The following is a 12,305-nucleotide window of genomic DNA, read 5'->3' on the forward strand; positions in this document are numbered from 1 at the left end:
AAGCACACACACACATAGACACACTCGCACACACGCAGCAGCCCAGTGGGGGGCAGTCACAGCAGCAGCCGCAGGGAGGGGCTGGTGGACTGGGGCACAGGCGGCGCCCCCTTCCACCTCCCCTTGTCTCTTTCCTACTCTGCTCCTGCGCAGCCCCCCGCCCCCCCCAGGGGCCATGCAGAGTGGGGAGAGGGAAAGGCAAAGACGGAAAGGGGTGCAGGGGACAGAGGGGCGGTGATCAAGGGCTGGGGTGGAGGGGGCACCTTTTTGTAACCAGCACTGGACTCGTCCAAGTCGGGTCCCTCCTCAGTGCCACTCTCGCCCTCCTCATCCTTGACCTGGATGCAGTCCTCCTCCTCCTCTTCCTCCTCCTCCTCGTCCTCCTCCTCCTCCTCCAGGTCTCCCTGCGTGCTCTCACTCTCCGTGGAGCCTTCTCGAGGGATGGTCAGGGCTCCCTCCCCAAGCAAGGCCTCCTGCTGCTCAGTCAGCTCCTCCTCTGTCTCCTCAGGGTGGGTGGGGGGCTGCCGTGACAGCTCCCCAGTCTTGGTGAGGATCTGGGAGCAGAGCAAGGGGCACATCAGCTGGGAGGGGGCACAGGCACGCAGCCTGTGGCCCAGGAGGGTCTGTCCTTCCCTGGCCTCCCGCTGGCAGCCGGCCAGCCCGTACAGAGCTTCTCCAGGAGGCAAGGTGATGTGTCGGAGCAGAAGCAGCCTGGGGGGAGGCTCCCTTGCTGCCAGCCTGGTGCCCCGCTCTGCCCGGCCCCCAGCACCGCCCTGGCCCTTGGCTGCTCCCAGCTCACCTTGCCCAGCTGCAGCTGCTGTTGCTTCTGCTTCTCCAGGAACTGCTGGTGCTGCTGCTGCATGACAAGCTGCTGCAAGGCCTGGGGGCTCTGAGGCAGCGGGGAGGACTGAGTGCGGCTCAGGGGCCGGTGCCGCGGGAGCTTGCCCACTGTCCGCATGCTGGTGGCCACACGTTCACCTGTCACCAGCGGGGACTGCCCGTGGAGTGGCACTGTGTGGTGGGAGGAGGGGAGTAACCATCCCTGTCAGAGCGCCGGGCATCTCCACCCTACCCGGGGACTCTCCCCCTCCTAGAATGCCACCACCTACATAATCAGGAAAAACCCTGGAGGGGCCGGGGGCACCCGGCTCCCAAACCTGAGCCCCATTCTTCCTCCTCCCCACAATGGAACAGTCCTGTAGCTCAGGGTCACTGCCTCCAGCAAGCCTTCCTGGATTCACCACTCTCTCCCTTTGCTTCCCTTACGATTGCACATGTAGTCTTAGGCCCTCAGTGTAGATAAACAATGATTAGTTTTCCCCAATTGCGACAAAACCTCCCTGATCACAGACAGGAATGCCATAGGGTGCGGAAGCCTGGGGGCCGGCATCCCGTGTCTTTTAGGCAGAGCCTCTTCGGACGCCACCAGCTGCTTAAGGTCTGACTGTCCAAAGCTAAGCTGTCCAGTTCAGATGCCAGCCACTTGTGACTACTGAGCAGTTGAAATGCGGCCTGTCTAAACTGCGATGGGGGCGCCTGGGTGGCTCAGTCGGTTGAGCGTCTGTCTGATTCTTGATTTGGGTTCAGGTCAGGATCTTGGGGTCATGAGATCAAGCCCCACGTTGGGCTCCGTGCTCAGCAGAGAGTCTGCTTGTCCCTCTCCCTCTCCCACTTGCATTCTCTTTCTCTTTAAAATAAATAAATAAGGACGCCTGGGTGGCTCATCAGTTAAGTGTCTGCCTTTGGCTCAGGTCATGATCCCAGGGTCCTGGGATCGAGTCCCCCAACAGGCTCCCTGCTCAGCGGGGAGTCTGATCTCCCTCTGCTTCTGCTGCTCCCCCTGCTTGTGCGTGCTTGCTCGCTCTCTCTCTCTCAAATAAATAAATAAAATCTTTTTAAAACACGACAATATTCCAGATCAACTGAGTTAAATATATGTTATTAAAGTTAATTTCACCAGTTTCTTATCACTTTTTTTTTTTAAAGATTTTACGTAATCTCCACACCCAACATGGGGCTCGAACTCACAACCCCGAGCAAGATCAACAGTCGTATGCTCTACCAACGGAGCCAGCCAGGTGCCCCATTTTACATTGTTTAAAGTGGCTCCAGAAAACTTTAAGTTACAAATGCAGCTCATGTTGTAGGTCTACTGGACAGCACGGCTCAGGAATGTGAGGGCATCACAGCAGCAGACGTTGTCGAGAACAGCGTCTGGTAGGCACGCAATCGTGTCTGCAGGACATGGAAGGAGTCAAGGATGCCTGGAGGGGGGCTGCGACAGAGCTGGAGAGTGTCCCTGGCTACTCTCTGATGGTGGCCTTGCGGCCTCGGAAGAGAGGCCCGACGCCCACCCCCCTGCACGGCTGCCCGCCCGCTCACCAGCAATGAGGGCGCTCTGCTGCCGAGCCTGCTCCAGCAGCAGCACGTGCTGCAACAGGGAGGCGTGCCCGTGGGGGCTGGTGTCGCCCTCCAGTGCCACGCCCAACAGGCAGCCGGGGATGGAGGATGTGCTCATGAACTTGCCCGTCAGTGCGCCACCCTGCCGCAGGGACTGGAGGGCCTGCCTCTCGGCCTCCTGCTGCGTTGACAGCTTCGGGGAGGCCTGGGGTGGAGAAGGGAGACGGAGATGAGGGAGGGGCTTATACTGTCCCCCAGTCCTGCCAACTTTGGAGCCGTGTCCCTCCCCTATCCTCTGCCCATCCCCCAGCTCTGAGGAAGACCATCTGATCTCCCTCGGGGCTCTGTGAAGCGTCTAGGAACACAGACCTCAACACCAGAGGAATTAGGAGGTGTGTGCCCCATACTTACGGTGAGGTGTGAGTTGGTGACAGTGACTGTGGCCTGCAGCCCTAGGGAGATGTTGGGCAGAGAGGGAGACGTGTAGAGGCTGAACTGGTTGGGGGAGCTGTCCAGAGGGAGGGCCCGGTGCTGGGGGAGCATCTAGGGAGCAGTTGGGAGAGACAGGCATGAGAGCAGGCAAAGGGGGGCCACCTGGGGCCGAGGGCTCTGAATGGTGCCTCGCTCCCCACTCCCCACACCCAGCCCCACCTGGGGGGTGCTGAGAGATCACGGTCCTTCAGAGGCCCATGGGACAAAGCCCACTTAAAGACAATGGGTCCCTCTAGCCTGTCCACATGGGCAGGGAGGTCCCTGCTGGATACTCTCAGCAAGACAGACAAGAAGGAGCTGCCTTCCTTCTTCCAAGGGAAACAGAGCAGCGTGGCCCGCCCGCCCAGCCCTCAGCAGGCCTGTACCTCGGTGGGGATGTTGGGGACTGAGCCAGTAAAGCCATTCTCAGCAATGGTGCTGTGGGAGCTGTTGGGAGAGCTGGGGCCGGAGCCTGGCGCGCTGTTACACACGGACGACACTATGGGAGAACTGGCTGTCACCTGGGCATGCTCAGAGCCACTCCCCACTCCCAGGACCTCAGAAAAGGAACAGGGGAGGAGCCCTTACCCCCAGGCCCGGCACCGGTGATCTCAACTGCTCTCTTCTTAAAGGTGCTAATGACTGTCCCATCCTTGCGACGCAGGAGGGGACTACTTCTCCGCTCAGCCACCTTCTGCTTTAGCCTCGAACGCACTTTCAGGTTGGGTTCAGAGGCTGGGGAGAAGGTAGCCAGGGCTCAGATACATCCACACGAACAGGCACACACACCCCCGTAGCCTGGCCCCTCCACATTCCCACCCCTACCTCCAAGAAGCCATATTCTGGAAAGCCAGGTTGGGCACCACACACCTGTTTTGCGGAGGGGGAAGTCATCGCGGCTGTCATAGGGCCCAAGCAAAGGCAGTTTGTAGGAGGGAGGCGTCCCAGGGGGGCCACTCTGGGGAGGGGAACTCTGGTCCAAAGAAGCATGGTGGGCTCCCCTGGGGGGTGTGGGGTGGGGATGGAAACAGACCTAGGTTATTACCCAGCCAACGGGACCTGCCACCTAGCAATCACACTTAGGAAATGCCCACTGCATCAAGGGACAGGAAATGGGTCCTGGGGAAGGAAGCACGGAGAGAAGCCAGGGGTGGGAGTTTCACCCCCTAAGAGAGGCTGCGGGGCCTGTCTATGGGTTCCGGCCAGGAGCCCCCTGCCATCCTGCAGCCAGGCAAGTCCCCGAGCGAGCAGCTCTGTGACCCATGGCTGCCAAGGGCCATTACCAGCATTTGGGATGCTGTGGGAGGGAATGGTTGAGGCCGCCTGGCGTGGGCTCCTTTGACTTCGACAGAAGGAATTCCTGGAGCCGCAGCTTCACCTCAGTGCTGGCGATGGCACCTGCGGGACAGGGCACAGCTGACCTGGGCGCCCGGGCCAGGACCCCGCAGCCGGGGGGCAGGGGCAGGAGGCCCCAGGCCTTACTCTCTTTGCTCTTCTCCTTGTTTCGCAGGATGAGCAGCTGCTGCTCCAGCCGCTGCTTCTCCAGCTCTTCCTGCCGCTGCTGCTCCCGCTGCCGCTGCTGCTCCAGCTCCTGCTGCCTCTTGGCCGCCAGCATCTCCTGCTGCTGCTGCAGGGGCGTGGGGTGGGGGGAGGGGGGGGACACGGGGTGAGCCAGGTCCGGGCGGGGGTTGGAGGTCTGGGCGGCCCCCCCGCGCCCCCCTCGCTCACCTTGAGGTGCTTCTGCAGCTGGACCTCATGCTGCCGTGTCAGGTGGTCGTGCTGTTTCTGGAACTCAGCGAACAGGAGCTGCTTCTGCAGCTGCTGCTGCTGCTTGAGCGCCAGGAGCTCCTGCTGCAGCTGCTGCTCCCTCAGCGCGGGATCCACGGGGCCCGCCAGAGCCCCCCGCAGCTCCGCGGGGCCGGGGCTGCCTCCTCCCCCACCCCCCATGGAGCTGGGCATGGCTCCGGGCAGCACCGGCTTCACCTCCACTGCAAGGACAAGAGACAGGCGTCAGGGAGCCTGAGGCCAGCACCACTACGCCCTGGCAGCCATGCTGGGGGTCCCGAAGCTAGCAGGCAGGACCAGCAGACCCAAGAGAATAGTTCGGGAGGGGGCAGTCAAGTCCCTCTGCTCCACAGAACCTTGTGCTGTCTTACTTGAGGTCAGAGCCATGAACTTCAATAAGAAAACATGCATAAGCTGGGGCACCCGGGTGGCTCAGTCAGTTAAGCGTCCGCCTCCTGGTTTTGGCTCAAGTCATGATCTCAGGATTCTGAGATCAAGCCCCGCATCGGGTTCCGCACTCTGGGGAGTCTGCTTGTCCCTCTCTCCCTCTCCCCCTCCCCCACTTCAAGCTCCCTCCCTCTCTCTCTAAAATAAATAAATAAATCTTTGAAACCAAAGGAAAGAAAAAGTATGCATACGCCTGAAGCGCAGTCTCTACAAGACCCTGAGTGCTCAACACCTGATATTGTCATTGATCATTACCACCACTGGGCATTTCACAGGAATTACTTTACTGACAAGGAAACTGAGGTTTAGAAAGGATTAAGTATGTGACCAAAGACATACGGCCAGGTGATCAATGAACCAAATGTGAATCCAGACCCCACGCTTCTAACCCTTGTCCTTCCCATGCCTCTTCCCCACCTCTCAACATCACACGTTCCCTGCTGAGAAGCCTACGCTAGAAGAGAAACTCAAGCTGAGCCTGGTTCTAGAACGGAGGGGGCTGGCAGCCAGGGCCCTTAGTAAACCCAAGACCCTCTGGACACTTCTCCCCTTTTCTCTGCCCCACACCCAGCTGGGGCAAATGGGGCCAAAAGGAGAGGCTGTGAGAATGGGGGGCGGGGCAGGAGCAGGAGGCCTCAGGGAAAGGGGGTGCAGGGCTGCACCAAACCAGGGACAGGAGGGGGCTGGGAGTCAGACTCTGCTTCCTTTGCTGGATTATCTCCTTTCAACAGTTTTATTGTAATTACCCTGAAAATGCCGCTATATATAGAGTGAGCCAAACAGCAGCTGTGCCTGGGGGGAGGGGGAATGAGAGAATGGGCGGGCAGGAGCAGGGAGGAGGTGGGAGGAGGAGACAGGAAAGGGAATCAGACAGGAAGAAGGGTAACGGCATGGCGGGGGGGCGGAGGCTGGAGCTCAGACAGAGATCTCGGAACTCCAGTCTCAGGGAGAACCGGCTGGGAGGGGAAAAGGAGCAGAGCAGCCTGCTGGGTCCCAAGACCTTCGGTCCAGGCCCCCAAGTGGACAATGGGCTCAGGGGCCCCAGGGAGAGGAAAATGTTCCAATAGGCTTATGGGAACCATGGGTCTCGACCTCTTGATCCCTGTACACTGTCCTCTGGTCACTGAATGTCACTCCCCACCACTGCCCGGTTGTTGCCAGGGTAACTGGGCAAACACCACACCACCAGGGAGCCCCAAGCCCAGCCCACACTCCACAGAGCCTCCCCGACTCCAGCAGGAAGGGGAAGGCAAGCTACCCACTGCCTGGGAAGGAGGAAGTGAGAGAGGCAGGGCTGACCCACCTTGTTTCTTTTCCATTTCTTTCTCCAAAGAAAGCCCTCACTTTTCTCACTCCAGCCCAGGGAGGCCACAGGGAGCTGGGAAGACCTTCCTGTGGCAAGGCAGCCCACTCCAGCCTGGGCCTGGAGAAGGAAGGACCCCAACATCCCGGTGGCTACCAGTGTCTCCTGCCCTCGTGAGCAGAGCTCTCTGCCCAGGCCCCCATCATCCACCGTCACTGGGAGTGGAGAGGGAGCTGGGAGGGGGCGAAGGGCTGAGCTAAGAGAGGCTTCCACACCCTGTGCAGTCAATGGGCCTGGACCTCTGCGGGGGACCCACACTGAATGAGTGTCACCCAGGCAGGGGCCAGGCCTGCTGAAGGCTAAGGCCCTGCTATGACCCTCATGCCCGAATACGGCCTCTGGGACCCACTGGGGGTGGGGGTGGGAAGGTAAAGCCTGAACAGAATAGCTCGGTCCCCCCCAGCCCCTTCTCCGCCCAGCACTGCTAGGCACATTCCTCTGTGGTTTGCCCGCCAGCCACACTGACGACTCTGCGGCCACGAGGCCAGAGCCACATCTGCAGGAGTGGCCAGATGTGGCCAGGCGGGTGGGGCTACATACACAGACACACACACACTCACTCACTTTCCCTCCCAGCCCATGTCCTCCCCCGGCACCAGGAGGAAGGGCCCTGCAAAGGGCTTTTCTGGAGGTGGCCGACCCCATCCAGGGTGCAAAGCAGGGTGACAGCAAGGAGCCAGCAGCCAACCTCAGGTCTCCCCAGCCCTGGAAATGCTCAGCAAAGCCCAGGCTGGCTGGAGAGTTATCTATTCCTCGGCAAGTCTGGTTTGGCCCGTGGCACTCGGACCGCTCAGCCAAGAGGAGGACAGGCTTCAACCTGCTGCTCCCGGCAGTGCTGGGGCTACAGGAGCCGGATGCCTGCCAGCCTGCCCGCCCAGGGAAGGGCAGGGGTCCAAGCGCTCCTGGCTCCCAGCAGATAACCCTGCTTGGGATGGAACTGCCGCCAGCAGCACCGGCTTCCCTCGCAGGAGACCTGCAGAGAGGGCACGGGCTGGGGCGAGGGGAATCTCCCACTGGGGCTCCCACACAGCCACCACCGCGGCACAGAGGCTAGGCCCCGGCTGCAGTGGGAGCCACAGCCCCATTGGTATGCAGGTGGCAGGACAGCCAGTGGGCTCCGCCACACAGCCTTGTTCCCATGCAAGCGGGAAGCACAGCCGAGGAGAGAATGCTAATCTGCAGGCTCCGTGAGGGCATGGACAGAATGCGGCAGCCCAGGGTTCTGCCAGGTCACAACCTGGCTCTACGATGGAAGGGGTGATGGCTGAGCAGCTGGAGCCAGGGAAAGGGTGTGGGGGAGGCACAGAGCCTCCTGAATGAAGGCTGTGAGACACAAAACCTACAGCCTGGCTAGCCTCACCCCCCCAAAGGATCTGTGCCCTCTGCCAGCTTGGCGTGGGCAGAGCAGGTGGCAACGGCTACCATTAGCACCACGCACGTGGAAGGAGAAATGCGTGTGTCAAGCTAGGAGGAGGCTCTCGACCGCCTCCTGGTGGACCAAGAAAGTGGGAGGACCTCTGAAAGAGGAAGAGAGTAGGCTGGGGGGCACTGCTCCATAAGAGGAAAGGCCAGGAACTCCGGCTAGCAAAGAGCCCCCTGAAAGGCCAGCAGAGGGGTCAGGTAGGAGGGCAAGGCCCTGAGCCCCCCATGCCTCCCTCTGACAGAGCGCTGTAGAGAATCGAGAGGAAGTCAGATGGCCGCGACCGTCACCTCCTAGAGAGAGAAGATGCAAGGGTCCAGGTCCACCCTGCTCCAGACTCTACTCCTGAGGGCCTCTGCCCCTTCCTCCTGGGAGTGGTGGCCTTACGAAACAGTGGCAATATCATCCTGTCCTCCAGCCTTCTGCAAGACTGACTCACACGGCCTCCGTGGAGAAGCCCCAGCTGAGGTAGTGAGTAGGCAGGACTGTATTTCTGGAGTGGCCTCACGCATACCAGGCTCTGGCTCACGAGGGGCCATCCTGCCCAGCCTCGGAGGCCCACCTGGGCGGCGCCAAAACCTTAGTGAGGACGCTTGGGCCTCCCACCTCTCCGTGAACCCCATCAGCCCCGTGGGGGCTCCCACCGCAGATTCCTTGGGGAGAGATAGGCCGGCTCCTCAGGCAGAGACAAGGCAGGTGCTGACGGGACAACCTCTGGGACGACCACCAGCACAGCCTGAGACTAAAAAGAGTGTCGAGACAAAGGGACGCAGCCCCCAAGCACGCAGGAGCTCTGGGACACGAGGAGCAGGTTTTAGCAGCACCTTCGGGAACAAGGTTCAAAATAAAAAACAAATCCGGCTGCCCGAGGGCAAGGCCAAGCCTTCCCCCTGCTCTGAACATACTGTAAGCCGGCTCCAGGCCCTCGAGTGGAGAAATCACCAGTTCCAGAATCACCATGCCCCAAACCCTGGCAGCAGGGAAATGGTATCTTTCCTTCCCCATGGGGAAACCTGAGATGGAGGGGGCCAGCACAGTGTGTAGACCCGCCCAACAGACCAAAAAAGCTTAACGCTTGGCTCTTTATTTTATTTTACTTTATTTTCATGATTTTATTTATTTATTTGACAGAGAGAGCACAAGTAGGGGGAGCAGCAGGCAGGGGAGAGGGAGAAGCAGACTCCCCTCTGACCAGGGAGCCCAATGCAGGACTGGATCCCAGGACCCCAAGATCATGACCTGAGCCGAAGGCAGACGCTTAACAACTGAGCCCCCCAGGTGACGCTTGGCTCTTTAAAGACCCCGCTCCCGGGCTAGGGGAGAAGGAAGAGACCCAGGGTACGCAGAGTGTGAGACGGATGCACTGAGCTGTTTGCAGTGTCTACACAGGACAAAAAATAAGGCCTCTGCAGATACGCCCTGGGTCGAAGGAACTACCCTACTGAAAGAAGAGACAGGGTGAAAAAGGCCTTCGAGATCACATGCCTCGGCCCCCTCTCTGCACAAACGTGGAAACCAAACCTCGTAGGCCGCTGTGCAGAAGGAGCCCAGCAGCTCACCAGCAGGGACTCACACCCTCCAAACACGAGCTAAGTAGCCTGGTTCCACCGCAGGGCACCCCAGGCTCTCTGCACCGGACAGCAACGTGCCGGCAGCCCACCCAGGAGGGCAGCACCTTCACTAGCACCCGAGCCCCGAGGAGCTCCCTCAGCAGGCTGGGCGGGCAGCAGCTTCCTTAAATGTCTAACGACCTCATTCTGTCCCTCTGGAGAGTGGGGAATGGAGCCTGTCCCTTTGTTGGCCTGGAGGGATTTTGGAAGGAGGCAGGGAGCAGCATTTCACACTCCTCCCCGGGACGCTGACTCCCCTCCCCAGCAAGGACAGTTTCCCATGATCTGTTTCCGGGCTCTTACGTGACTGGGGAGGCCAACGTACGCTCAACAGGTTCTACCACAACTCAGTATTTCCCCATGTGCAGGCTGGCGAGGACTCTCACCTAGCAAGGTTCGCAGCTCCTCACGTAATGCAAGCGGACACACATCACGTAATGGTTAAGAGCTGCGGCTCTGGAGGAAAAAGAATGCCAGGGTTCGAGTCAGGCTGCGCCACTTCCTAGCGCAAGGCACTGAGCACCCCTCTGTGCTCCATGCGGGCATCTGTGAAATGGGAGGAAGACTAGTACCTTCCTCCCAGGGCTCTCAGGCTCAGGAGCAGACTCACAGGGGAGCTTGGCACTGGGCCCAAGAAGATCTCAGGGGTGGCTGGTCAGGGCTACTACTAACGACTCCTGATATTTGTGTGTGTCTTGGACCCCACTGGCAGTCTAGTGAAGACTCTGGACCGCTTCTCAAAATATTTCTAAAGTGCGTGAAATAAAATACTTAGAACTCGGGGCACCTGGGTGGCTCAGTTGGTTGGGTGTCTGCCTTCGGCTCGGGTCTGGATCCCAGGGTCCTGGGATTGAGCCCCGTGTCGGCTCCCTGCTCAGCGGGGAGCCTGCTTCTCCCTCTGCCTCTGCCCCTCCTCCATTTGTACGCCCGCGCACGCGTTCTCTCTCTATTTTAAAATCTTTAAAAAAAAAAAAATGCTTAGGGCGCCGGGGTGGCTCGGTCAGTTAAGCATCTGCCTTTGACTCAGGTCATGATCTTAGATCCTGGGATCAAGTCCCGTGTAGGGCTTCCTGCTCAGTGGGGAGTCTGCTTCCTCTCTCTCTGCCCTGCCCCTGCTCTCTCTCGCTCACTCTCTCTCAAATAAATAAATCTTAAAAAAAAAAAAAAACTTAGAACTACGCCAAGCTCAGACCTCTGCCAGAAGGAGGCCTTAGCTCTCTCATTTCAGACCGCTCCTAGGTCACTCTGTGGTCCTGTCCCGATCAAAGCCCGGCCAGTACATGGGCCCCACACAGCACACACTGGAGTGGCCGGCAGCTAGATCCCAGCATGCGAGAAGAATCTCTGGGAACAGCCTCCTCCCAACTACAGCACATCCAGGCTGTCTCTCCTGCCTCGATACCTCCAAGAAGGGCTGCTCTGTCCTCTGCGGCTCAGCCCACGGCCATGGCATCCCTCTGTCCCTCAGAAGCATTACTTAGCACAGATGAGCACAAGTTTCTCTCCCTGCTCTTGGGGCCGCAACCGCAAGCAGTCAGAAAGTCTTTTCTGGTCTCCAGCCTCACTGTGACAGCTCTCTGCCCAGTGCCACCCCACATCTTCCCGGGCCCCTCTTTTTGAAAGGTAGAAGAAACGTGCAATTGACCTCAGAGGCTCTTAGAACCTCCGTGCAGGAAGGGCCTGCAGATCAGCAACTCAACTTCCCAAACTGACAGAGGCCGGGGAGGCCACAGATGAAAGAGGTTTGTCCCACGGCATCCAGAAAGGAGGCAGAGGGGCTAGGGCTTACTCAGGGTCTTCTGACTCTCTGCCTCCCACTAAAAAACACCAGCAGAAACCCTGAGGGCTGCTCCTGCATATAATGAGAGATGGAGTGAGGAGCCGAACTCTGCATGAGGGACGCAGGGATCTAGACAGCACATCCAGTCAGCCCCCAGGACACCAGAGCCCAGGAGCGCAGGGGAGAAGGGGGCTGAGTGGTTAGAACCCCCAGAAACCTCAAGGCAGACCATGCCTCTGCAGGACCTTAAGCCTCAGGGGTGCAGAGGCCTGGCAGAAGGCACAAAGTGTCTCGCTGGTTACGGTCAGGGTTACGCACTGATCTCAGGCTGCTATCTGCAAGAGAAACAGACTCACTTCTCCCAGCCTGGCCATTTCCAGGAAACACTGGGGCACCAAGCTAGAGGCAGCTAAAAGGCACACTACTCGTTCAAAGCCTGCAGCTGTTGCCGGGACTGTTCACTCCACACCTGGGGTGGCCAGCCGGGGCCCCAGGGCAGGGGCTCTGCTTCCAGAGGCCAACCCAGCCCTGAGCATCCAGCAGGGCGCCCTGCCCACCTGCCCACCTGGCCAGTTGCCATAATCCCCCACCCCAGCTGGGGTTTAGACACCTGCTGCCCAGCGTCTCAAGACATCCTCCCTTCGCAGACCGCCAGGCTGCTGGGGGCTGGGTTTGCCTCTGACTGGGGTGACAGCCTTCCTCCCTCTGCAGTCCACCCTGCTCCAAGGAGTCCCAGAGTCTGCCCAGGCATTCCAGGGCTGCTGGTGACGTCCCTTGGCAGGCTGCAAGGCCCCATGACCCCATCCACACGACTTCTGTCCACACAACCCTTATCCCAAGAACATCAGAGTCACCAGACATGTGTCCAAAATGCTGGTTCCTGGGCTGCCCTACAGAAGCCTAACACTTCAAGGGGGCCAAGGCTTGGAGCTCTGCACTTTCATACGTTCCCTTAGTAATTCTGATACAACTGAAAGTTTGAGAACTATTTTCTCAATAGTGTCCCCGGGCTGGCTGCACTTATTTCTG

At 59.5% G+C, this 12,305-nt stretch overlaps 1 protein-coding gene across 5 annotated transcripts in view; it reads right to left on the bottom strand.

Annotated features, from left to right (window-relative positions):
* Positions 1–12,305, bottom strand: part of HDAC5 (histone deacetylase 5) — a 35,446-nt gene that overhangs the window by 6,964 nt on the left and 16,177 nt on the right. For 4 of the 5 annotated variants that reach the window (XM_034639793.1, XM_034639792.1, XM_034639790.1 and 1 more), the window contains 10 exons: positions 4,600–4,859; positions 4,354–4,498; positions 4,155–4,269; positions 3,742–3,872; positions 3,460–3,606; positions 3,258–3,370; positions 2,812–2,943; positions 2,383–2,605; positions 800–1,011; positions 264–554 (listed from right to left, as the gene is read on the bottom strand). In XM_034639793.1, the coding sequence (XP_034495684.1) occupies positions 264–554; positions 800–1,011; positions 2,383–2,605; positions 2,812–2,943; positions 3,258–3,370; positions 3,460–3,606; positions 3,742–3,872; positions 4,155–4,269; positions 4,354–4,498; positions 4,600–4,859 (1,769 nt within the window). Of the gene's footprint in view, positions 1–263; positions 555–799; positions 1,012–2,382; positions 2,606–2,811; positions 2,944–3,257; positions 3,371–3,459; positions 3,607–3,741; positions 3,873–4,154; positions 4,270–4,353; positions 4,499–4,599; positions 4,860–6,406; positions 6,527–12,305 lie in introns of all 5 variants that reach the window. The other variant, XM_034639794.1, reaches the window with a different exon arrangement.

Source organism: Ailuropoda melanoleuca, chromosome 13 (assembly GCF_002007445.2).
Source record: "Ailuropoda melanoleuca isolate Jingjing chromosome 13, ASM200744v2, whole genome shotgun sequence".
In the NCBI taxonomy this organism is placed as follows: Eukaryota; Metazoa; Chordata; class Mammalia; order Carnivora; family Ursidae; genus Ailuropoda; species Ailuropoda melanoleuca.